This window comes from Ambystoma mexicanum, chromosome 10 (genome assembly GCF_040938575.1).
Source record: "Ambystoma mexicanum isolate Mex_15411 chromosome 10, UKY_AmexF1_1, whole genome shotgun sequence".
NCBI classification, from domain to species: Eukaryota; Metazoa; Chordata; class Amphibia; order Caudata; family Ambystomatidae; genus Ambystoma; species Ambystoma mexicanum.
Window position 1 is genome coordinate 306382543 of NC_090932.1, and position 25106 is coordinate 306407648.

General features: G+C 46.0%; 1 protein-coding gene across 5 annotated transcripts in view; it reads right to left on the reverse strand.

The window, feature by feature from the left end:
- The window catches only part of INPP5D (inositol polyphosphate-5-phosphatase D), a 1036816-nt gene extending 1034980 nt beyond the window's left edge, over window positions 1–1836 (reverse strand). For all 5 annotated transcript variants that reach the window (XM_069617886.1, XM_069617890.1, XM_069617887.1 and 2 more), the window contains exon 1: window positions 1338–1836. In XM_069617886.1, coding sequence (XP_069473987.1) covers window positions 1338–1471 — 134 coding nt within the window. In that variant the 5' untranslated portion in view covers window positions 1472–1836. The remainder of the gene's footprint in view (window positions 1–1337) is intronic.
- Window positions 1837–25106: the final 23270 nt, after the last annotated feature.

Genomic DNA, 25106 nt, shown 5'->3' on the forward strand with positions numbered 1-25106 from the left:
TGTAACAAGTTCCCTCTGAGCAATTTATGCCCGGGGGGGGGAGGGAGGGGAGGAATGACGTCCAATGTGAGTCCAGTAGGTCAAGAAAAGTAACAAAATGCACGCAAATGTAGGTCACTATTTTAGGTGATGGGCAAACAAAATGTTCCACCCAGTCTGACCCTGTTTATGGGGGAGGGGGTGGATCCAGTGCTGGCCCCAGGCCTGCCAGCTGTGCAAGAATGTTTTCAGTGCACCCCTCCCACTCCCTCCCCAACATTCTGACAGCTTCTTAGAAATACGACTATAATGCAAATGCTTCAGAGGGGGAAACCGTCAGAATATGTACTTTGGGACAGTGGAAAAGAAAATGCTCTGTGATTATTACATTTACATTATTTTCCTAATGAAATAAACAATACCGTCCACATTGCTCTGTTCCCATACCTGCCCCAGAGGTTCGCAACTGGGTTGTAGGTTTTGTGATTATTTTTCGATTATTTTTTATGTCGGTGGCTAATTAGAGGCTGTCGTGATAAGAGGTGCTATTTCTATGAGGAGCTATGGGGGGAGAGATGGTCCTGGCATGTATCTGCCACCCAGCTGCTCCTGGAGCAAAGCCTGTAGGTAAATACGGAGGTGACCCACATGACTCGTCTGTGAGCATCCCCGAGTCTTTAGAATCAGGACGGTCAATAATTGCACCAATCGCCACATATGCAAAGCAGGGGTCTCAGTTCTGTTGTTTGTATCAGTCGAACAACCTGCTGTTATTGCAAGTGCGTTTAAGGACCAGCTCTGTGTCATGTAAACTTAAATATTGGTCTGGCCCAGCACCAGGCGGTGTGATTCTTTAATACGCGCTGGGCCGTCCAAGCCCTTATGCGCCCGCACCCCACCCCCCCTAGCACACTGAGCCAGCACTGCGAGATCCAGAGCCGGCCTTAGGGCCGGGCAGGCCGGGCGGCCGCCCAGGGCGCACTGCCATTAGACCCCCGCCATACAAGCTCAGGGGAATCTTTCAAAGTTTCCACCAAGCTGGCGTGATAGGAGAAGGTGCGGCAGGTGCCCTATTGAAATTAAATGCGCTCCGCTCTCAGGAGCGGAGCACATCTAACATCAATAGGGCGCATGCCATGTCTATTGAAAAATTTGGCACTCCCCCACCCCCTGCCCCATGACTAGGGGCCTGGAGGGAGGGGCACCACATTTTTGATTTGCTGCCCAGGGCGCTGCTGCTTCTAAAGCCGGCCCTGGGTGGATACAATGCATTTTTATCTATAGGAAGGTATCTCACAAACCCACCCTTAACGAGGGGCACCTGTGAGGACAGTGGAAAGGCTGAGGAGGATACTCACAGCACACACAGAGCGTAGGCCCCATTGATGGATTCGCTGACCCGCACCAGGAAGCTGCCATCTTTGCCAGACTTGGAGAGGAGGTCCTCGGCCTTGGAGCGGGTGATGTTGCCATGGCACCAGCCGTTGATCATTGCTGCAGAGTTAGGAGGCACAGGCCTCAGCTCTTTGAAACGACCTTCCACCCTTGTCACAAGCGACCACTCTCTCTCTGCAGAGTCAGGCCCCACGCACTTGGCTCTCACTCCGAGTGGAGCCCGGTGACATACTCAACTCGAGCTCTGTAGCATCAGCAACATTGAAAGCCTCCTCTCGCAGTTTGCAGGCCACCCTGTGCAAGGCGTCTCTCTCCCCCAACCAGAACAAGAGACAGCTCCTCTGCAGAGTGCTCAGTGACAGTTGCGCCTGAAGACGGTCCACTCTCCCACTGTAATTGTGAAGCGAAGAGCCCCATCCACCCCACCTCCGCCGAGCTCGCCCTTCCAACCACCGGCTCCCTCCGTTTTTAATCTCACAGTCACTCAGTTTCCTGTTTCAAGCCTGCAGAAGCAAAAAGGAAACTGCGCGCGAACTTCCTCATTGTGGCCGCGGATCAGCACCAACCGAAGCATAATGTCAGAACAGGCCACGTGTACAGCCAGGGTTCAGCACGCACAAGGGACCCATACTTACGGAGAGGGGGCGGGGAGGGCGTCCTAGCGTCACAACATGCCCCCTTCACGAAATGTACCTCAAACGACACCGTTTTAAAGTAATGCTTTGAAGCCAAATGTTGACCAGGCTGCTCTGCAGGTCCGGTTGCAGCTACAGGGAAAGGCAGAAAATGTGTAAGCATCGGCTGTGGCTGCCAGAAGGATAGTTTCTCATACAAAAATAAAAAGAATCCACAAGAGATGGAAGACACTGAGGAGAAGCGATGGCATGGAATAGAAGCAAAACTGAATGACGAAGAGAAGGAAATATAAAATTAATAAAACGAAGGATTGCTGCAAGGAAAAAATGGCACAGAAGAGACGGATGCAGACCCAGTCCCAAGCGGTCTTAGAAAGTGGTCGCCAGTACTCTGCCGAAACAAAGACACTTCTCCCTGAAAAGATTTAAAGCAAAGTTATGCAGAAATGGTTGGCAGAACTAACATTACCTGACGATAAAGATATTACAAATATGACTGAAAAATAATTATGGTGCGCCATAAGTAGCTATATATACAGGGGCGTAGGAGACACATAAAATCTGGGGGGGACAGGGGACACCTTGGGGACTTTGCTTTTTTAATTTATTTATTGTGTTTTAGTCAAAGAACTCGACTTTTTACAACATTAAAATTAAAATAGCAGTACGTATTAAATCACAAATATCACTGTATAAAACAAGAGAAAAGAAGAAAAGAAAACAGAAAAATAAATAATGCAGTAGCAAAGAACATGTCTTTATATGTTGCATTTCTGGATTTGTCATCTATGAGCTCATGGTAAGAGAGAGGAAATAACAATTACTTCCAGTGGGCCACAGCTAGGACGCCAGCTTGTTAAGAGACAGATCACCTGTAAGTGGACTCCTGCCAAATAAAGGAGTTGCAGCATTTTCTACCAACTGCAAGTTGCTACTTTTTTTGTGTGGGGCAAGGAGACGTGTGTGTCTCTTGGAATGAAAGGATGGGGGTTTCAAAGAAAGATAAAATCTTGCTTGTACCTCTGAGTAAGCCCTGTTATTGGAGTAGAGGGACCAGGTGTGTGATGTTGATGCTTTGACTGTCCTCTGGGGGTTGGGGGGGTACAGCAAACAAGGAGGATGAGCGATCACAAGCCCACCCCCTAAGAAGCACTCCCCAGGTCCGCGGCTGGATGTGTCAGCCCCGAAGGATGCCTACTAGGTGGGGTGTATGTGGACCCAAAGGTTTGGCCAGAGGGGTAGCCCGCTATGTGGGCTGCCCCTTCAGCGCTCCTGGGAGGGCCGGGCCAGCCTCTCACGATGAGTCTGGTTCTTCTTATTCCATCTCATGCTGGCTTTAGAGCCTAGCCTTTCTTTGCCTTTGTTATTCTGAATGCAGAGCTGGACTCTGTTCCTTTTTCGTTTAACATTTGCTGCAATGCGTGATCTATTTGCTTCTCTCATATGTTACTAGGACGGCGGAGCATGGGTCCTCTGCCCTGTTACACTATTCAAAGAGCCCCTCTGTCCTTTCTTTGCCTCTCCCTTGCCCCACTGCTTGCTTGCTTAATACGTATCTCCTTGCTTGAACACTCAACATATTCTCTCTAACACAGCAATGGCAGCTGCAGCCTGTCTTAACTGCTATTTGTTCCGTGTCTTGAATTGGCCTCTTATTTCCGCTTTACTGTCTGCCGGGGAAAGACATTTGCCAGTCACTGCTACAATGGTTGTACCTGGCCATGAGAGGGCAACAGCTAGCCAATATTGGAAGAACATGGGCATATTATGCCAGAGGCTGGCAACTGCCTTCCTAATGCCTACACAAGAGACAGAACTCTTGCCTTTGTTTCTAACAGTATTTCAGTGGATGAAGAAACGCAAGAACACACGTATTGCTTATAAATGAAGGGTATGATGTCACACTTGGTTAAAACATTTTGATCACGGCAGGAGCTAATTTCCAGCTGCAATTAAGCAATTAACTTTTAGATTTCTGGTTTTAAATAATGTTAGTATCACCTGGAAAGCACAGAGGTTGCTCAACAGGTTCCTGGAGCACGAGGGGTACCCTACGTGTGGGCATGGATGATTGGAAGGCATTCTTGCCCTGGTTTGGAGCCTGGTCCTTACAGCCATGATGGGGGAGGGGCCTATTTATTTTGGTCATTTGTACCCTTTGAGGGTGGGCAGACATTGCCTTCTGCTTTAGCCCACTAACAGCTCTGCTTTGCAACTTTATCACACATACCTGTCAGGTGGCATCTAACTCAATGCTACTAATGTTATCAGCCTCAGAAGTCTGGAATCCTTTGCCACATCAACTAGGGTACAGGCTTGCCACCTGAGACTTACCCATGTCTCAATCGGCATCTTTTGCCCTTGGGGAAGACACACCCAGAAAGAGCAGGGCACGGTGTCCTTGTGGGTTTTTCAAACTTCTTCCTCGGGGTGGGCACAATTCACTCCGCAGAGAAAGTGGCACATTGTGGGCAACATTCTCCCACTTTGACAATGTTACCCAAAGAGCTAAATTGTCCATTTGAAATACCTCTGTCGACTTATTATTGAGCAATCCACACTGATGGGTTTAAGCACCTGTTTAATGTGAGATGGCAATTAAGGGTATTTGCCAACGCACTCAAGAAGCACAGGACACCCTCTTACCAGCGACATGCCATGCTCACTCATTCTGATCATGAATTGCCATTTATCTGGGGTCATGTTAAATGTATTTATTTATTTATTACATGTGTAGCATCACGCAAAACCCTCAAGCATCAAGGCGCAGAGTAAACTGCATGGAGTGGACCACTTCCATTGGTGCCATTGTTTACTTTTCTGCCACAAAATGTAAGATTTTAGCATAAAAGGCAGGTGAAATCACATTGCTCTTCCACTCTGGAAGAGTGTAAATACCTCGCGCAATTAGCGATTGCTGGCGGAATTGACAATGGCTTCCTCTGGACTCCGCCCGCTTTTACCAGGTTTAATTTACAAGGAGATGCCAGAGGAATCCCTTTCCTTATTTCCAGCATGTGAATCCATGCTGGCAGTAAGGCCGCATTTGCCTGGTGGAGCGGGAAATACAGGGGGTCCTGGTGTGTCCACTCGGCTCCCGAACTCCACCCAGAAAATGCACGAAAATCCGGCCAATTAGAAAAAGCGACCGTAATAGTGTTTTCCACCACTTTTTCTGAACCAATTGACCTGGAAAATGCTGTGTTGCATCGGAAGCTGAATGCATTCACTCCACATATTATCCCACCGGAAGATTAAGCCAGGTGCTGAACACAGGTGTTACATATTCTTGAGCACAATCTGCATTTGGAGCATTAACTCACTGAGCTACCTTACAAATTATGGGCCCCATTACGAGGCTGGCGGTAAGGGGTTAACGGCGCCAGTAAGGATGCCGGTGACGTTTACCCCTTACCGCTGCATTACGAGGTCCCTTAGCGGGTCCCACTAAGGCCGGCTGGTAAAACCAGCCGTCCTTAGCAGGATCCGCTAAGGGACCAGGGAGCTAATAACGGGCCCGTTATTAACGGCCCGTTATTAGCTCCCTGCCCATTCCCATTGAGCCCTTTGGGGGCTCGAATGGGAATGGGGATGGGTATTTTGAATGGGGACTTACCAGGTCCTTCAAGGTTGGAATGACCCGGTAAGTCCCCATTCAAGGAACCCGGGCCCGGACACGAGTTTGGAGGCAGCCATGCGCTAATAGCACCATGGCAACCTCCAAACTCGTAATGACCCCCAATATCTCTTCTGGGGCTTTACCGTCTTAACCCCTTAACTGCCATGGGTATTTCTGACAAGGCCTTTTTTGGTGATTTCGGTAGGTCGCCATTCAATCCCTTGTAACGTTTTTGTTACATAAGATATCTCGGCCAAATTTGGCCCCTTTTTTCCCCAAATGTAGGTGGTCGTAACATTTCAGACTTTGACGGGGATTGTGGGCAATACATTCTGGGGCAATTCGTGCAAGTCAGACCTCTGTGGATTCCCACGGGTGTCCTCTTTTCGGAAATGTATGAGGTTCCCTGTTTTCCTTGGTGGCTTCCACACCCTAGGCCCAAATCTGTATGTTGTCCACATGAGTAAAATCTGCTCTGCCGAAAGGCTTGGGGTTACCAGTGGGTTACCCTTTTCCCTTTGTGCGCAGGTAGGTGCACCCACACAGGTGAGGTACCGTTTTCGTTGGGGCACCTGTAGGGTCGAAGGATGGTAGGACATGTGTTGTTGGCCCGTGTTTCGGTGGGTGTCCAGAGTGAAATGTCTGAAAATTGTGTTTTTTTCCACCAAATTTCAGAGACATTTCCCTCTGCCCACCCACCAAAACACGCCGCCAACAACAGATGTCCTACCATCGCGCGTTCCCACAGGTGTCCCGATGTAAATGGTACCTCACATGTGTGGGTGCATATACCTGGGCGCAAAGGGAAAAGGTTAACCCACTGATAACCCCAATCTAGCAATCTGCCCCCAGGGAGGGCTACATGAGATGCCCCCCATCCATTTGGAGTGGGCAGATAGGGCCACCCCCTTTCCACTAATAACATTCATGGTGGTTCAGTGGCCCCCCACACCCACCCAAAACAAGTTATCATTTGTTTCATTTTTGTTTTGCCCCTTTCCTAGTGGAAGATAGGCACATGTGTGTGGCCATCTGCCTCTGGGGGGCTGGGGGGGTAAAACCTGGGGGCTGGATCTGCCAATATTTGCAGTGGCCTCTCCCCCCACCCCAAATGGATGGGGGGCATCTCATGTACCCCTTCCTAGGCAGAAATCTGCCCCCAGGGAGGGCTACATAGGTGCCCCCATCCACTCAGGGTGGGGTAGAGGGCCACCCCCCTTTCAAACACAAACAATCCTGGTGGTCTAGCGGGTCCCCCAGTCCCCTCACCCAAATCAAGTTATGATATATTATTTGTTTTGCCCCTTCCCTAGGGGCAGATGGGCACATGTGTGTGGCCATCTGCCCCCGGGGGGGGGGGCAAAATGTACTTCCCCAGGCTTGGGGGAGTGGCTCTGCCAATATTTGGAGTGGCCTCTCCCCCCCACCGCAAATGGATGGGTCATCTCATGTACCCCTCCCTAGAGGCAGAAATCTGCCCCCAGGGAGGGCTACGTAAGTGCCCCCATCCACATAGGTTGGGGGGAGAGGGCCCCCTTTCAAACACAAAAAAATCCTGGTGCTCTAGTGGGCCCCACCGGGCCCCCACCCAAAACAATTTATAATATTTTTTTTTGTTTTGTTTTTCCCGTTCTCTAGGGGCAAATGGACACATGTGTGTGGCCATCTGCCCCCAGGGGGGGTAAAAACCTACTGCCCCAATCTTGGGGTGGTGGTTCTGCCAATATTTACAGTGGCCTCTCCCCCTCCACCCCAAATGGATGGGGGCATCACATGTACCCCTTCCTAGGGGCAGACATCTTCCCCCAGGGAGGGCTACATAAGGTGCCCCCATCCACCTAGGGTGGAGGGGAGAGGGCCACCCCCTTGCAAGAATCCCTGGTGGCTAGTGGCCCCACCTGCACCCACCCCACCCAAAACTACGTTAAAAATATATTTATTTTTTTGTTTGCCCCCTTCCCTGGGGGCAGATGATCACCCATCTGCCCCCAGGGTATTGCCACCATTACTATGTAAGCAGCCCCTCCCCCCACTTCAAAAACAGATCCCTGCACGGCACACCACACATATTCTGGGGGGGATAAATGACATTACACCCCCCCACTTACAATTGTGGGGGGGGATTTGTCCCCCCTGTCTCGCCCATGTCCTATGCCCATGTATATACATTTCCGGGCATAGACTCGGATGTCCTTCTTCTACGTCTACTTCACTAACTTCGTCAAATTGTTCCGGTTTTTGGTTTAGAAGATCTGGTCCCCCGACCATACTACAACCAACACGTTACATATACCTTATACACGTTCCACACCAGAATATATACTTATATCCCAGAGCTGCTGCAAAATCAAGCCCCTCACCGCCACCATAGCTGCAAAAAGCATATGCGGCTGGACGTTTACCACAATGGACACTGGTTTGGGGAGAAAAGGAACATGGCACAAGGTCAGAGGATAGGTCAAGTGGGAGTAGGATGAAAACGAACAAACTGTTGGGAATGTGCAAGATGATTGGGGGGAGGTTATGTGATTCTGGTAGCATGTTTGCCTGTGCAATCCTTATTAATGAAACAAAACATGGAATGATAAGGAATAAAGGGCGTCAAACCTACCCGTAATGCCAAGCGTTTTCCATTAAGTCAGTTTCTAGAACACTTTTGCTCAGCGAAAGTATTAGTCTTTGATTGGTGTGAGGGGTGCTTCACCAGAAGTTATTTTGATATGCTCCACCCCAGGGGCGGAACCAGCCTCAACATATTGGGCGGGCTGTGTGGACGTTTTGAAAGCAGGTAGTGAGTGGGGTCATTAAACCCACTGCCCTGTCGGCCCCACTCCATTCCTGGGAGCCAAGAAGGCTGAATAGCTATTTCAACCTCCTTTGGCCCATTAGATGCATTTTTCATCCCAATCCAGAGGCTGTTAGTTTACTTAACATGACTATGACTAGAAATTTATATTCTATTATATATACCGCTCTCTTACAGGGGGAACTATCCGATGAAGCTCTCGTACTAGAATTCCTTAGAGTCACACATTGGAATTCCTGTGAAACCAACACACAGACCTTTTTTTTTATGTAATCTTTTTTACGCAACATTTTATGAATCACTGTCACAATGTTATGATTCCCACTTTGATTCTGCCCCTGAAGAATTTCCATGGATTAAACCCTTGATAGGAAAGAAACATGTTGGGCTTGTTTTAAACTTTTGTTGAAATTCATTTTTGTGTGAATGAATGAATAACATTTAATGAGTGTGTATGATTGGTATGAATGTCAAGAGTGGGTTAACAATCAATGAATAATTGATACTGTATGATTATTTTTGTATAGGCCTTGAACCATCTAGACCTTTTTTGTATGCGGGACCTAGTTGTGGAATTACGCTAAATCGGCCCCGTGCTGTGTGGTTTTTCTTTAATGTTCATGTTTAAACTTTTTTATTACACTTTCCCTCTCTTTTGATTAAATCAATGAGAGGTCAATTTAATTGCTTGTGCATCAAACTGATATAATGCATATGTGTTTGAAATCAATCTTTTTTTATGTAAAAAATATACATTTTGGGACTTTTTCTACTCTGTTGCCCTCAACTTTTGATGATGTTCTTGTGATTTGAGGATGAAGGCTGGTTCACTCCTACTCTGTTAAGATAGCGGTCTAGTTTGGAGTCACAAGCCTTTTTGTTATTTGACAAGGGTTCTGCCCTTAAAGTGAGGGTTTGCTTGTGATTCACCTTTCTCCCTCAACCTCTTTGTGTCTATATACTGTTCGAGTATGGCCGCTTGGCTGTGAGGTTTATTTAGCTCACTTTTAGCTCACTTTGGAGCTACACATTGGTTTCAACAGGCATACTGGCTACCAACCCTTTTCTCTCTTCTCTTTCTGCTCTTCCCTAAAGTTTCACTCCTTCACTATACGGATATCTCTCGTTTATGGATATCTGAAGGGTACGCTTACTGAATACTGTTACCTCTTGCCAGATACGTGCTCTAGCGCCCATACTACTAGACATTATCTTTCCTGTATACCTGTATACATCCCGATACTAACATGGCCTTGGAAAGGTGCAAAAGATATGATGACAAATATGTGGCTGACCTATTGGAGAAAGCCTCGCTACTCAGCGGGACCTCCGATACCACAACAAACATCACGAGATCGGACGATCTAAGTAATTTAAAAAAACGCTTAATAAGAACAGAACTACATGGATCCATTATGTTGGAATACCTCCGGAAAGGCACTCTACCGCAAGGTTTAGTAGTACGCAATGAGCCTAGGCTTTTCCTTGATAACCCGAACCTTGTTCTTCAATGGAGTTATGTTGCCAATAAATGTGGCCGGGATTGGCTAATCCTTATTATCGATACAGCCACCGAGATGACCGAGAAGATTCTGGTCGATCTAAAAACTCTTGAAGAAGAAATTAAAAAGGCAGTTCCATTAGAACTTTATAAAAAACAACTGGATAGTCTAATGACCAAAATGCTGGCATTCAAAGAAGACTCACTAAAAGAGCGTGTACGGAGGATGAATAAAGATCTGGTGAAATTTAGTCACGAGAAAGCATTCCCCTACACTGAAGAAAACTATCAAATAGAACGCCAAGCGGCGGCCTCAGCTTCTGGTAACACACGAGGACAAAGGAAAGTGGCATTCGCAAACACCTCATTCAGCTCCAGTGACGGGAGCACATATGGCACTGCTCCTACCAACTGTGGTAGGTCGAACTACCGGAAACAGAACAGAGGCAATAATCCTAGAGGAAGGAACAACTCAAATCGAGGGCAAACAAGAGGCAACCCTGCGAACAGGGGCAATGGTCTTCCTTTTTTAGAGAGGAGCCCAGAAGCCTGGGATCCAGAGCCGAGAGTGACCACAAGGAGTATGCAGGCATTGTGGTAAACCTCTCCACATATGTTCTGACGCATATTGAAATGAGACTACTCGAAAGGGGAATCGGTTTTGTCTCTACAAACTTACATAACCCATTGCAATTTTGAAAAGAATTTCAACAACTAATGAGAAAAATCAACCTGCACCAATTCTTTCAGAATAATACCTATGAAACAGAACCGTCTGAATCGGGCCTCCAAAACAAATCCAATTTCTGCGCCCCTAGTGGCACCCATAGCTTGGAGGCAAAGGTTTTTGAACATAGGGTTCTTAAAGACCTAGAGAGAATGGAACAGTCTAATTCCCCAAAAACTTTCCAAAATACCAGCACTGCTGAAAGCCTAGCAATGAAAAATCTCCTTAACAATCAAGATATCATTATTAGTAAATCGGATAAAGGCGGTGCGGTAGTACTTTTGAACCGGGAAGATTATGTAATAGAGTGCAACAGACAATTGATGGATGCCACTTGCTATCAGCCTCTTGAGGAAGATCCTACACCTAGATTAGCGAAGAACATCTCCAACAAAGTCTCTAAAGCCAGAGAGAGAGACTGGGTAACAGATAAAGAAGCAGACTTTTTGGTTAAGGATAAACCCCTAATTCCATAATTTTATGTGCTCCCAAAGATTCACAAATCGTTAGTTAAGCCACCAGGGAGACCTATCCTATCTGGGGTGAGTTCTGTCCTTGAACCATTGTCTCGCTTTGCCGACAAGTTTCTTCAACCACTAGTCAAAAAAATGGCCTCATATGTTCAGGACATGACACAAATCATCATGGAAGTAGAAGGGATGCCTTTTGATTCACAAATCGAATTACTCCTGAGCCTGGATGTGGTGGCGCTTTATACCAACATACCCCAACAGGCCTCACTGGAGATGCTTGAGGAAAAACTCCTAAAAGATCACACGGTCATCAAGACTCCAATCTCTTTCATCCTCTGGTGTGCTGAAATGACCTTGACTGAAAACTATTTTCACTTCAATGGCACATTCTTTAAACAAATCCAGGGCACGGCCATGGGAGCCACGTTAGCAGCGAGTGTTGCCAACCTCTACATGGAACTTTTCGAAACCAGCACGATAATGACGAACGCCAACCCTTTCTGTGAGAACATCAGGATGTGGCGTTGTTACATTGATGACATTTTTGTCATCTGGAAAGGCACCACAGAACGACTGGATGAGTTTCTGGAGTGGATCAATAAACAGAATATGTTTCTGAAATTCACCTCCTCCTATAATAAACGGACGATTGATTTCCTGGATATCACGATCGTGTCAGATGATAATGCTAAAGAACTCTATGTAAAGCCATATAACAAACCGACGGATAAGAACTCGATGCTGCATTATGGTAGTTTTCATCCTAAACACGTACGGATAACTTACCTCTGGACAGTTCCTTAGGCTAAAGAGAAACAGCTCAAGAAGAGAGGATTTAAAAAAAGAGGCAGAAGATATGCATATATGCCTTTTGAAGCGAGGCTACCCGAGTAGAACAGTGAGCACTGCCCGGAAGAGAGCCAGCAATAACAACAGAGAATTGCTCCTTCAATACAAACAACAGAGATCAGACAAAACAGGACTGGACCGTCTAATATTTGTTAACACCTACAGTCAGATGTCAAACACAATCAAAAGAATGATCGGGAAACATTGGAATATCCTGGAGAAAGGCCCAAACCCTGTCTCGAGACCGATCATAGCATTTAAAAGGAGCCGAAACATGAAGGAAAAAATAACCAGGAATGACGTGTCATTGAGACCAAAAATCCCCCCAACTATAACCCAGTTGTGGGGCCTTCAGGCAGTCACCGGGCATTTCCCTTGTGATTCTTGCCAGTGTTGTGTGTTTACGAAGAAAAGTTCATCCATAGACATTGGCCTTAAGACCCCTTGGCTCCAAAAAACTTTGACTAACTGTAACACCAGCTGGGTAATTTATGTAATATGGTGTCCTTGTAAGAAACTCTACATAGGCAAAACAGAAAGGAAAGTGAAGATACGCATAGGCGCACACCGCAGCTGTCTGAAGAACCGCACTTAAAATGCCCCATTGGTAGACCATTGGATAGAGAGCATACACCAGATACAGGATTTATCATGGTCCGTCATCTACAAACTGAAGCCCAGCAACGATGTCAACCGCGACAGGATTGCCCTCTCCTAGAAAGAGCGAGAATTTATTTTTCTAACAAAAAGTATGACAGCAGGGCTGAATGAAAGGCTTGACTGGGTGCTCTGATCTGCACCTTTATCACCAATGAGAGAAACGCTTTTGTCAACAGGAACCATATGGATGTTTGAACTTTGTCCTTCCCACCCACTTGTATTCCATTACCTGCATTCAAATTGATTCCGAGCACTTGCTTCGCAGACAGCTCGCGAGATATAACACATACATTCGGTCTTCCATTGATGATCGCGTTCGAGCGATGTTACTCACTCGATTGTTGGTTAATGACCTGAGACACGAATACTTTGGGTCAATTTCTATGGCAACACTAATACAGCGCCTGTCGCAATACTTCTGAGGATCACGTGACCTCTGCGCAGTTCGAGGTATGTACTTGCTGATTGGCAGATAGCCAGCCACCTGACACTGTTAAAAGGAAAACACGTCCTAACTCTAATGAATGCATCGGGCGACTGAGAAACTTAACTCCCGAGAGATACGGCGTAGTCTGCTGAACTTTTCAGGGCTGAGCACTGGAGACAACCATTGAGGTAAACTTTTGCATATGGGGATTCGGATTGTATTGCCCGACACGATCGGAATGGTGTCGGACTACACGGGGTTCGTGGTATCACTGCATGCCAAGCAGGCTTACAAATGAAGACTGTTGAACACTCTCTCCCCCGGTCGGATTTAGAGATACACCTTTCTCCATTACTTGCATACCTCATCTAACAGCACTGGGACGGCAGTTGTAACCGCTTTAACGGGTACCCTAGACACACGCTTTTGTGTCACGTACCACCCCTCTAGAGACCTGTCTTGTCACTTAACAGCTTAACTCTGCATCTGTATGCATGATAAATAACGTGGAGGTGTAATGTCCACTTGTCCGCATGAAGCACTCCCTGTAATAACCTCGTGCATCCAAAGTCGGTTGAAACCAAATCTTCTCTTTTCCACCTTAGACCCAGTGTAGCCACAGATTTCCACCTAATGGATGCAAAACTGGCCAGTTGCTGATCAGACGTGTGCCACACAATCTATTGTGTTGGTAGAGACGAGTCCATGACCCGCACCGCTGAGAAGGACGCTGCAACCTTCCCAAACCAGGGTAAGAGCCTTGTAATAGGGTATGGGCTGCATCATACGCTACTTTACCGCAATCATCTAGACTGAGACAATTCTCCTTCTGCTTCTATACTCCCTCTAGAGTTGGAACGCTTCCTTCACCTGACGCTTGCAATAATCATGAGGACTATGAGCCGTATGAATTAGAGACTCACTACTGCCGGACGGTTAAAGTTTACGTTCATCTGACGGAAGAAACCTTGAGTTCTCCACCACGATATGAGTTTCATACACATTTAAGATCGGCTTTTGCCACCCTGAGATATAATTCAAGAGACCAGGCTAACTAGGCGGATCCCGCTTACTGTATGGTATGAGGCGCCGTGAATTGCTCTAGTACACTGGAGTAGATTAGCCAGTAATCCGCACAGGCATCTGGTTTCGCCCTCTTCACTCACACAATGGAGGGGGCCCATGGGTCATACTCTGACCCTAATGGCTATGGGATTTGGGCTATCTAGTATTCTGAACGGTGGTTACTTTTGACCCATCTGTTTCTTCTTTCTCTTACTTTCCCTCCTTCACCTTGCTCCTCCTGTTTAACTATAGAGGGAATACATTTTACTGTACCAAGGCTAGACCTGTGCATGCCATCCCTTATGTCTACTACTACATCAATCCTGCATGATGACTCGTAGCTATGAACTAGGACATTGGAACCAGTACCGCCTTTTTGAAACCAAACATAACCATAAAATATTTTGTTGTTCTTTAAAGCTACATGTAGGCTTCACGTGTTCTGGAACCTTATTTATTAAGCTTCCTGAATGTGAGTACTTCTGTACTTAACATGACTATGACTAGAAATTGATATTCTATTATATATACCGCTCTCTTACAGGGGGAACTATCCGATGAAGCTCTCGTACTAGAATTCCTTGGAGTCAAACATTGGAATTCCTCTGAAACCAACACACAGACCTCATTTTTTGTAATCTTTTTTACGCAACATTTTATGAATCACTGTCACGACGTTATGATTCCCACTTTGATTCTTCCCCTGAAGAATTTCCATGGAGTAAACCCTTGATAGGAAAGAAACATGTTGGGCTTGTTTTAAACTTTTGTTGAAATTCATTTTTGTGTGAATGAATGAATAACATTTCATGAGTGTGTATGATTGGTATGAATGTCAAGAGTGGTTTAACAATCAATCAATAATTGATACTGTATGATTATTTTTGTATAGGCCCTGAACCATCTAGACCTTTTTTGTGTGTGGGACCTAGTTGTGGAATTACGCTACCTCGGCCACGTGCTGTGTGGTTTTTCTTTAATGTTCGTGTTTAAACTTTTTTTATTACACTTTTCCTCTCTTTTGATTAAATCCATGCAAGATCAATTTAATTGCTTGTGCATCAAACTGATATAATGCATATTTGTTTGAAATAAATATTTTTTTATGTACAAAATATACATTTGGGACTTTTTCTACTCTGTTGCCCTCAACTTTTGATGATGTTCTTGTGATTTGAGGATGAAGGCTGGTTCACTCCTACTCTGTTAAGATAGCGGTCTAGTTTGGAGTCACAAGCCTTTTTGCTATCTGACAAGGGTTCCGCCCTTAAAGTGAGGGTTTGCTTGTGACTCACTTTTCTCCCTCAACCTCTTTGTGTCTATAAACAGTTTCATAAAGATGCACATCATTGGAGGTGTGGCCATCTAAACAACGAGCCTAGCTGTTATGCCTTTACTTGAGGGCTGGGTGTGGGTGATGGATTGTCGAGATGCCACCTTAACCCGCTCTAATGCATACCACTAAACATTAAAAGGGAGTACCAGCTTGGCTGCTTTTGAAGGGTATCGTGTTGAGGTCAAGAAGACATTTGGTTTGTAAGAGGGTTAAAATGCTTACATAGGAGTGCAACACCATGAGAATGGAAAAGTATCGGTATGCTGCAGGACGATTGAAGAGGGGTTGCAGCCAGCTCATCAAACCAACTGTCCCAGATTGTTTCATTGCAGGTGGATGGGAGGGAGCATACCTAATTTAAAATATTAAAAGTCTTTACCCATACAAGTCTCTCTGCTCTCCCTCTTATTCAGTCTCTTGGTTCTCCCTCCAGTCCATTGGTCTCTTCACTCACTTTTTGTTTCATGCAGTTGCTTGGATTGTCCATGTCTCACATTCACTTTCTCTGTAAGAGGATTCAATTCCGCACTACAGCCAAGTCAACGCCTAGTCTAGAATACTGAATGAAAACCCTTATTGATATATCTTTATGTCCAGTTCATGCGTTCTGGATGACTACCCCTATATAACACCCCTCTCTTGGAATCCTCCTGACCCCACTGAGCCAAGAAGTAGTTCTGTTTTGCAAGTTTAAAGGTTTATTTGATAACTTAAACAATATATATTATATCACGCTTTACAATAAATTAATAATTGGATATCACACTTAATCTGGTATGATAAAGATTAACAACGGAGAATCTGGCACTAGCACACTTCTTGATAATCACTAAGGAGTTGACATGAAATGGATAAGATAGCAACAATACTCTTATAGTTTCAAATGGATGCAATGTGGAATGAAATGCAGTAAAGAAAATAACTTGATAGGATTTCAGCAAAAGACAATGTAATCACTTTCTTGGACAATTCACCCCCCCCCTTTTATGCAATGCAAGGAAATGGAAGGAAGGCACACAGTTCTCAGAAATGCAATTAAAATGTAATTCAGTTCACCCAGCAACTTAGACTACAGATGTTGAAAACACAGGCCCAAATGCTTTTAAATGTGCTGGCAATGAAGTGAGGAATATACTAAAATGCTTTTAATTCCCTCTAGGAGGTTCAGGGTGAGTGAAATCAAGTTAATATTAGTCCAGGCTCACTTTAGCAAGGATCTAGGATGTAACTAGCAGGTTAAACGAATTTTTGGCAATTGAAAGCAAGAAGCTTCTGTTTTCACACGTGGAGAAATTTGCAAATCGCGGCAAAATTTGCGAATGCGCCGAGCGCGATTACAGAGGAACTACAAGGACTATCACTATCGTTTTGGGGTCCTAGGAAAGCCTAGGATCTCAGCTTCCAGATGAAAGTTACTGCAAGTCTCTAGCACAAACGGTCACGGAGATATGAGCGATTAAATAAAGGTCGTTTTTCAGATTTGAAATGTTAAAGTTCAAAAAGACAAGTGCAGCTTGCAAATAGAAAATGACAAGTGACAGCTTTACAAATGATAGGTAACAGTTAGGAAGCAGTTCTACTTAGATTAAAATAGCTTGAATTATATTATCTTAACTAAGAGATTGGGTTCTGCACAGTTTTGCTATGTACTCACAATATATTTAGAAATATGCCTTCCCACGGATCTGGTCAGGTTTTGGACGGGACTCTGGTCTCTGCACTTCACAGTGATCTGGGTCAGCTCTCTCTGGTTCTGCTAACAGTGGTCTGGATCAGCTCTCTCTGGTTCTGGAAATTTGATAGATTTGAAGTCTCTATGTCTGCTCTCTGAAGGTTGAGGGAGGTAAAGTATGGATTTTCCCGGCAGAGCTTCCAGCTGCAAATGGATTTGAAGGTCCCTATCTGTCCTGTCTGTCTGCTTTTATGTGTTTTTAAAATGGGTGTGTGTGAGCAGCATCACTAGCCAGCCCCTCTCCACTTATCATTGGCCAAGCTTTCATTTCTCCCCTGATTGGGGGAGCTAAGTTGTGTCAGAGTGATGTAATTTTACAGCCTGCAGAAAGTCCACTCCTCCTGTCAACTTACACACAAATCTAGATTTGAACCAAATACATATTTGCAGAGGTACATATTGTTTTAAAATCATATGCACCCCTCACATATCACAGGAGGTATCTCCTGTTCAAACTCTGCTCTTCCTGGGGGCTTGCATTCAGAAATGGCAATATTTTGCACTTTTTAACTGGTTTGCAATTCCGGACATTACCCCAAATTTACACACATGTGCGCAAGGAGTATGGACATTAATTGATGAAGTGTCAGATTTTTCACATGCACACATTTTGAGTAATATCCTCTTTTCCGCTAAAACTCCCCTGAACATACCACCGGTTCTAAAAACCTCTTAAAATGTGGGCAGAAAAATCACAAGAATTATGGTATCATTTATAAAATGTTCACATGTCCGCTCTATGAGTTATTCATCTTTTTAGAGTTATGTTCTGGCCCCAAAGGGGTGTGGTTTTCCTCCAGCACAAGGTTGAATTTCTGGTTTTTCCAGTTCTGCCAAGCCAGCTTGCTCTCACAGGCAGTGCCCCTCCCCTTTGCTTCAGGAGGAAGCTACTTTTACGACTGCCGCCAATAAAACATTTGCCTGAGTCAGGACAGGGCTTTGTTCAGAGCTCCTGTATTCTGTGGGGCTCCCCTTAATTCAATTATCAGGGAGATGGCATATCCTTAGTGTGGCCAGCAAAAGGCAGATAGGCCTGGGAACACAGCTGTGACTCAAGTTTCACTCCTGATGGGGGTAGTTGCCAGGCAGAATTCAGTTCCTTAAGCCAAGTTTCAGATAAAATGTCACTTTTTGTTCCCCAGTTTCTGCATTCAAATAAAACTAAACATTTTCACATATGCAGCTAGAATGCTGATTCTAAGTTTAAAACTATGACATTTAAACAATTGCAACCTATGTGACACTCAAAGTAGGTCACTCATTTCTTTTAAACATTTAGATTTTTTAGTTTCTTTCAGTCCAAATTTACTTAAACTGCTGAAATCCACAGCTCAGCCAGTCTTGTTATAAACCTTCAAGTCACTTCAGAATATAACCTTACATTGGATCCACCTCTCAGTAAGTCTTTCTTTGGCTTGCTTTGGGTTCATTTATTCAGTTTTCTACAAAATCTGGTGGTTTTAAAACGCCGGCTTTTGGATAGTGGTGAGTACTGGTACTGCACCCCTTTTTGGGATTTAAGAAAATGAATTCCCAACAGTTATGGGTTTGCTTTTGGCAATCAGCATTGCCATTCCCAATGGTTTCAGACTACTGTGTGGGTAGTCCAATGGTGGTTTTAGGCAGTGTTCTTCTGTGCCCATAACATCGGCAAAAATGAGTGGCAGCCTATTCTTCATGCATTTCCCTGTGCATTTTCTGGGAAGCTCTGGCCATCATGATGTTTTCCATGTCAGTACTGCACAGTTTTGAGGTAGTGCTCGGATGCATGGGTAAATACATCCCACAAGCCCCCCTCTTGCGATGGCCATTCGGTTTCACCGATGGGACTCGCAAGATCTGGGATGTTTCCTCATCTTCTTCCAATAGATGGCACAGTTCAGCATCTTTTTCTCCATCCGGTCGGATCGATCGGTTCTCCTCGCCGGTCCTGATGGGAAAATTGGGCGGTACCCCGGGCCCGTTGCGTCTCTGCTCCCGGTCTCCGGATCATCCTCCTCGTCCCGTCTCCAGGTTTTCTTTCTCCTAGGACGACAAAGGAAGAGCAGCAATACCTATTCATAGACATTTTTCCACCACTGTTGAGATAGTGGGGCAGCATATGCATTTCATCATAACGAAACATTACATTCTTATTTTGAAAAAAAAAACAGTATAACTAAGAGACAGTTTCATGCAAATCACAATATTTTAGAGACTAGATGTGGTATGTTTTATGATTGGAACTGAATTAGTCTGAGACAGTACCCGCTAGGATTCCAGAGGATTCCTCCAGTTGTTGCAGAGTGTGCCTGGGATGGCAACATTTCAACTGGTTTATGTGGACCCACTTGTCTTCCCCCGCTGCCAAAGGACCTTTGGGGATGTGGATTTTGTAGGCCACAGGGGAGATCTTGTCGATGATCTCAAAGGGTCCCTTCCATGTAGGCAAAAATTTGCGCTGCTTGGCCTGGTTCCTTTGGAAGTTGTATAGATAGACCCGGTCCCCCACCTGATATTCCTTCCTGGAAGTCTTCAGGTCATAGTGGGTCTTCATGCTATCAGCCGATCTTTCTAGATTCCGCTGAGCGTAAGCAAAAGCATGTTGGAGGTGTTTCCTTAAATTCTCCACATACTCATGAGTAGTGGAGGCATTTATCAGTGTCTGCTCTTGGGTCCTGTAGAGCAAATGCTGCGGAAGCACCATCTTGCGTCCAGTCATAAACCAACTCAAATGGTGACATTTTGGTTGCAGATGAAGGGGTAGATCTGATGGCCATTAGGACCAGAGGTAATCGGATATCCCAACTTGGCCCAGAATCTGCCACAAACTTCTTTAACATGCTCACAATGGTTCGGTTATATCTCTCTACTGCCCCAGAAGAAGCTGGCCTGTAAGCAATATGCAACTTCCTTTTGACCCCCAGTATCTCCCACATCTTTGTCATTACTTCACTGGTGAAGTGGCTACCCCTGTCTGACTCAATCCTTTGAGGTAGACCAAAACGAGAAAAGATGTGGTTAATCATCAAGGCAGCTGCCGTTTCTGCCTTGCAATTTGGGGCTGGGAGACATTCCACCCACTTGGTAAAAAAGCATGTCACAGTCAACATGTACTTATTCCCCCTAGCAGAGCGAATCACAGGGCCTACAAAGTCGATTTGTAAATCTGACCATGGCAGTGTCATCCCCCGCTTTTGGAGAGGCGCGCGGTGCGTGAGGGATGATGGCTGAAATTGTGCACACACAAGACACCCCTTCAAATATTGGTCGAGGTCCTGCCCCATGTGTGGCCAGTATGCAACCTCTCTTAAGATTTCCATTGTGGTGTGAAACCCCCTATGACCGGCGGTGGCCGCATCATGGGCGTGACTTAACATCAGGCTTCGGAATGAGGTAGGAACCACCCACTGATCGTGGCCAGCTTTGGATTTCCTTACCAGCAAACCGTCTTGGATCCGGAACATTTTTGGACATTTCATCAACACCCTTAGGTCCTCTTTCCCAATGTAATCGGTATCCGTCAGGGGAAAGTTCTCAGGGTCCTCAAGGTGCTCGTAAAATTGACCAATTATTGGATCCCCCTTCTGAGCGGTAATCAAATCAGCATCAGGGGTCTCCTTGCTCCATTGTGCAATTGAAAGGTCGTTGTGAGCATTTGTCTGGGAACTAGTGATAGCAGTGACCTGGATTTCCCCCAACAGGGACTCAATCTCAATTAGATCCCCTTGGATGGCCCCGGTTTTGGCCAGCTGATCAGCTAAGTCGTTTCCAGTTTTGTCTGGTCCCTCTACTTTGGAATGACCCTTGATCTTTTTCCAATAGATGGTCATCTCATTCGAGGTGACCAGATCATCAATGTTTTGGATCAACTTCCCATGTTTCAAGGGTTTGTTGTTAGCACATAACATGCCTCTGGTTTTCCAATTAACCAGGTGCTCCACGAACCCGTTCCGTACATAATCCGAATCTGTGATTATGACCAGTTCGTGGAGTTGATGCTGGACAGCAGTGAGGATGGCCTGACGCACAGCCATCAATTCTGCCACCTGACTACTTCGTGGACCAATTTTGTATCCAGCGGAGGGTTCTGGGGACTCATTCACCCATGCATTCCCTATTCCGGCCACCAGTTCTTTCTCCCCGTTGTTGTCAACATGGTACAAGCATCCATCCACATAGACAGTGGGCATTCCCTCACACTTGTCCTCTTCAAAGACTTTGTGTGGGGAATTAAGGTATGCCTCCATGTTGTCCTTGATTTTTAGACTTTCGTCCTCGAGACAGTTTTCTCTGGCACAATCATGCAAGTCAGCCAGACCTTGCGCGAGGGGACTCTTCTTGTTTTGGCCATATCTGACCTCCACAGGAAAGCCTTGCATTGACAGAATCCAGGAAGTAATTCGGGAATTACTCACATTTCCGGCCCGGATTCTGTCACTTTGGAGATATTGCAGAGGCTGGTGTGGAGTCTCCACTATGATGTGTTCCCCCTGGATAAACGGGCGGTAATTCTTCAATGCCCACACCATCGCCAGGAGTGCCTTCTCACAATCGTTGAATTTTTCCTCCACAGAGGATAAAGTTTTGCTCGCATAGGAGATTACTTTATTGACCTTGTCATGCTTTTGGTATAATACTGCCGTCAAGCACGTATTAGAGAACCCCGTCCACAGGAAGAACTCCTTGTTTCTGACAGGGTAAGCTAGGCAAGGCGCTTGTGAGAGGCATCTCTTGAGTTGTCTTACTGCCTCGGCTTGTTCTGGACCCCATTCCTACTTGACCCCCCCCTTCAGGAGATGAATCAGGGGTCTGGTGATCTCTGCGTAGCCCTCAATGAACTTTCTGCTGTAATTAGTCAGTCCAAGGAGGCTCCTTAGTTCTCGCAGAGTTGTGGGGTCTTTCAGTTTCTGAAGTGCTTCCACTTTCTTTTCCTGGGGACAGAGACCCTGAGGAGTAATCTCATGCCCCAAGAAATTAACACGGGTTCTACACCACTGTGCTTTCTGAAAGGAAAGTTTTGCTCCGGCGGCCCTCAACTGTGTCAGAACATAACGGATCTCCGCTATGTGTTCCTCCACAGTTGAGCTTTTGATGAGGACATCATCTACATAAGCCAGGTTACCCCTCGCACCCAAGTCGGGCATGGCCTTGTGTAGAAAAATGTTGAATTCATTGCCGGAGTTGAGGTATCCGAAGGGAGTCCGGGTCCATGTATACTGCTGGCCCCCAAAGGTAAAAGCCAGTTTGTATTGGTCCTCCCTGCTGACAGGCACGGTCCAGTATCCATTGGTCAGGTCTATTGCAGTGAATACCTGTGACCCCTGGATCTGGGCCAGCCCTTGGTCAATATAGGGCAGAGGCCATCGGGAAGTATGGACCCGTTTGTTGAGCTCCCTAAGGTCAGCACAGAGTCTCCACTGGCCGTTCGGCTTCAATATTCCCAGCACTGGGTTATTGAAGGTGCTGTGGACTGGACGGATTATTCCCCTGCACTCAAGGTTCTTAATTATTTCAGTAAGGGACTCCATTGATGCGAGAGGCAAGCGATATTGCTTCACAAACACAGGAGTCATGCCAGGGTCCGTGGGGATTGTTGTTGTGTGGATGTCAGTGCGACCACAGTCATATGAGTCTACCGCAAAGAGATCTTGGAAATCCAAGAAAACTTGTTTCAACTTTTGCTTTTGTTCCAGAGTCACACAGGCATCAGCTAGGTTGACTCTCTCTTCCACCATCTGCCTGAAGCCTGGAAAGACTTCTGGTTTGGCTATCTCCGCGGCCTCCTCCAGCTGGGTGGAGAAGTCCCTGGTCAGAGTGCTGATTTGGACTGGAGGCTTCAGGTGGGAAAGGCAGCCCTCATGGACCTGGAAAATCACCTCATCCCTCCTGAAGTCACAAGTCACATCTTCCTTACCATAGGGGCAGGAAGTGTACACCAGGAAGTTCCCCCCATGCCGGGTAAAAATCCTGTCTGGTGTTGTATTGTCATCACTGTCACTGTCAAAGCAGTCCTTGGGGATTGGCCCTAACAGTTCATTTCCAAGATCAATGGAGAAATGTCGGTCATCAACCGCCATTCCAATAATGGTGCCTGCGGCTAGAGTAATACTCTTTAAGTCGCTGTTATCCACCTCTATTGGAATGGTGTCATGTTCCATGTTGACTAATGGAGTTGGGTTTACCCCCAACCCTTGCTTTTGGGGAGAAGCATTTAGATGTATGTAAGCATCGGGGTTTTGCAAATATTGTCCTCTTTTAACTTTCACTTCCAGGGAGAATTGTCGGGTCCTTTCTGGGATGGTGACTTCCTCTTTGATCTGAATTTCAACTGCATAAGGTAGCAATTGAGCTGACCTAAATGCTTTTTCTGGATCATCAAAGCCCATGGGATTATCCGCTAATCGGGACCAAGCTTTGACGTTTATTAGGTCCAAACTAATGGCAAAGCGATTGAGAATGTCACTGCCTAAGTAAAAGGCGGCAGGGACGTCTCGCACGACCCAACAATTGTGGACTATGCTCTTGTTGCCAATGGAGATTTTGAGCATACACCTGCTTGGCAGGAGATGTTTGGAATTAGGCGCTTCCAGGTCCATTTCCCATTTGTCTATCAGTTTGAATGTGGGAATGGCTGGATCTTTTGGGAGTTGGCGAAACATGGCTTCGTTGATGAAGCTCTTACAATTGTTCACGCACACTCGAGCGAGAACAGAGTCCTTCCCATCATTTAACTGAACAGGGATGAACAACTGCTCTCCAATTTGCTGAATATCAGCCAGGCTCTGAGCTGATTTCACATCTTTCTGGACTATAGGAGTGGGAGTTTCTGATTGTGGATTAGTATAGAATCTCAGAGTGTTTCCTTCCATCGTGGAGTATCACTTTAGACTGGAAGGAAGGTTGATTTTCAGAAATAGAGAGGACCCCCCATCACCAGTCTGTTGTCCTACTGCTATTACTGTCACGTCTGGAATCTGGTTGTTCTGGAAGTGAAATTCTACTTGGTCATATTTTTGTTCAACCATGTGGCAGGTGCCGTTTAAACTAACATGGTTGACACTCTGTTTTAATTTTATTGGTCGGCTAGTCTGGGTCCAGAGGACCTTGTTTACGCAATCTATTAGGGGTGACAACCTTCTCAGGAGGTCATTCCCTAGTAAACAAGGGGTGCCCTCTGGGGTCACAACTATGACCGGGTGTTTCAACTTATGTCGCCCAATTTTAATGTCCAAGTCTGCAGTCCCCTCAACGGGAATTTCCTTCCCGTCAAAGTTCTGCAGTTGTCCAGGAAGAGAGGTGAGAGGAATTTGGTAATTCTCTCCCCTTCCTGCATTCAGTTCGTCAAAGGCCCTTCTGGACAGAAGGGTAGCTTGAGATCCAGTGTCCACCAGTGCCAAAATTGTACCCTGCCCCTGTACTTGTACCGGGGCATAATATCTTCCCTCCTTCTCCTCAAGGGGGCACAGATAATGCACATTTTTGGACAACTGGTGGGCTAATTTTCTGGTTTTGGACATCGCTAGCAAAGAGATTTGGGCAGAATTCTGTGGAGAGCCTTGGGAATCTGAAAGAAAAAGTTGGCAACTGGAGATCAGAGCCGTTGTGGGTTCCCCTGGCTCCAGTTCTGGGCCGCCCCCCCCCTTTTTGGAGGCAGTCACCAGGATGGGTCTGAACCAGGGGATTTTCTTGCTGTTGGTTCTGGGATGAGATGGTGGGCGGCGGTAGCTCAGTCTCTACATCTCCCCAGTCTGGATTTGCACCCCTAGGGACCCATTTTTCTTTGGGAGGAGTTCCCCCCTCTCTGAAGGAGAAGATCCTTTTCCCAGGATCCTCTGAGGATCCCTCTCCCTCAAATTGGAAGATCTGTACCTCCTCCTCAAACTGAGTCTGTTTGGGTCTTTTGTTTCTCCTACCCCCCCT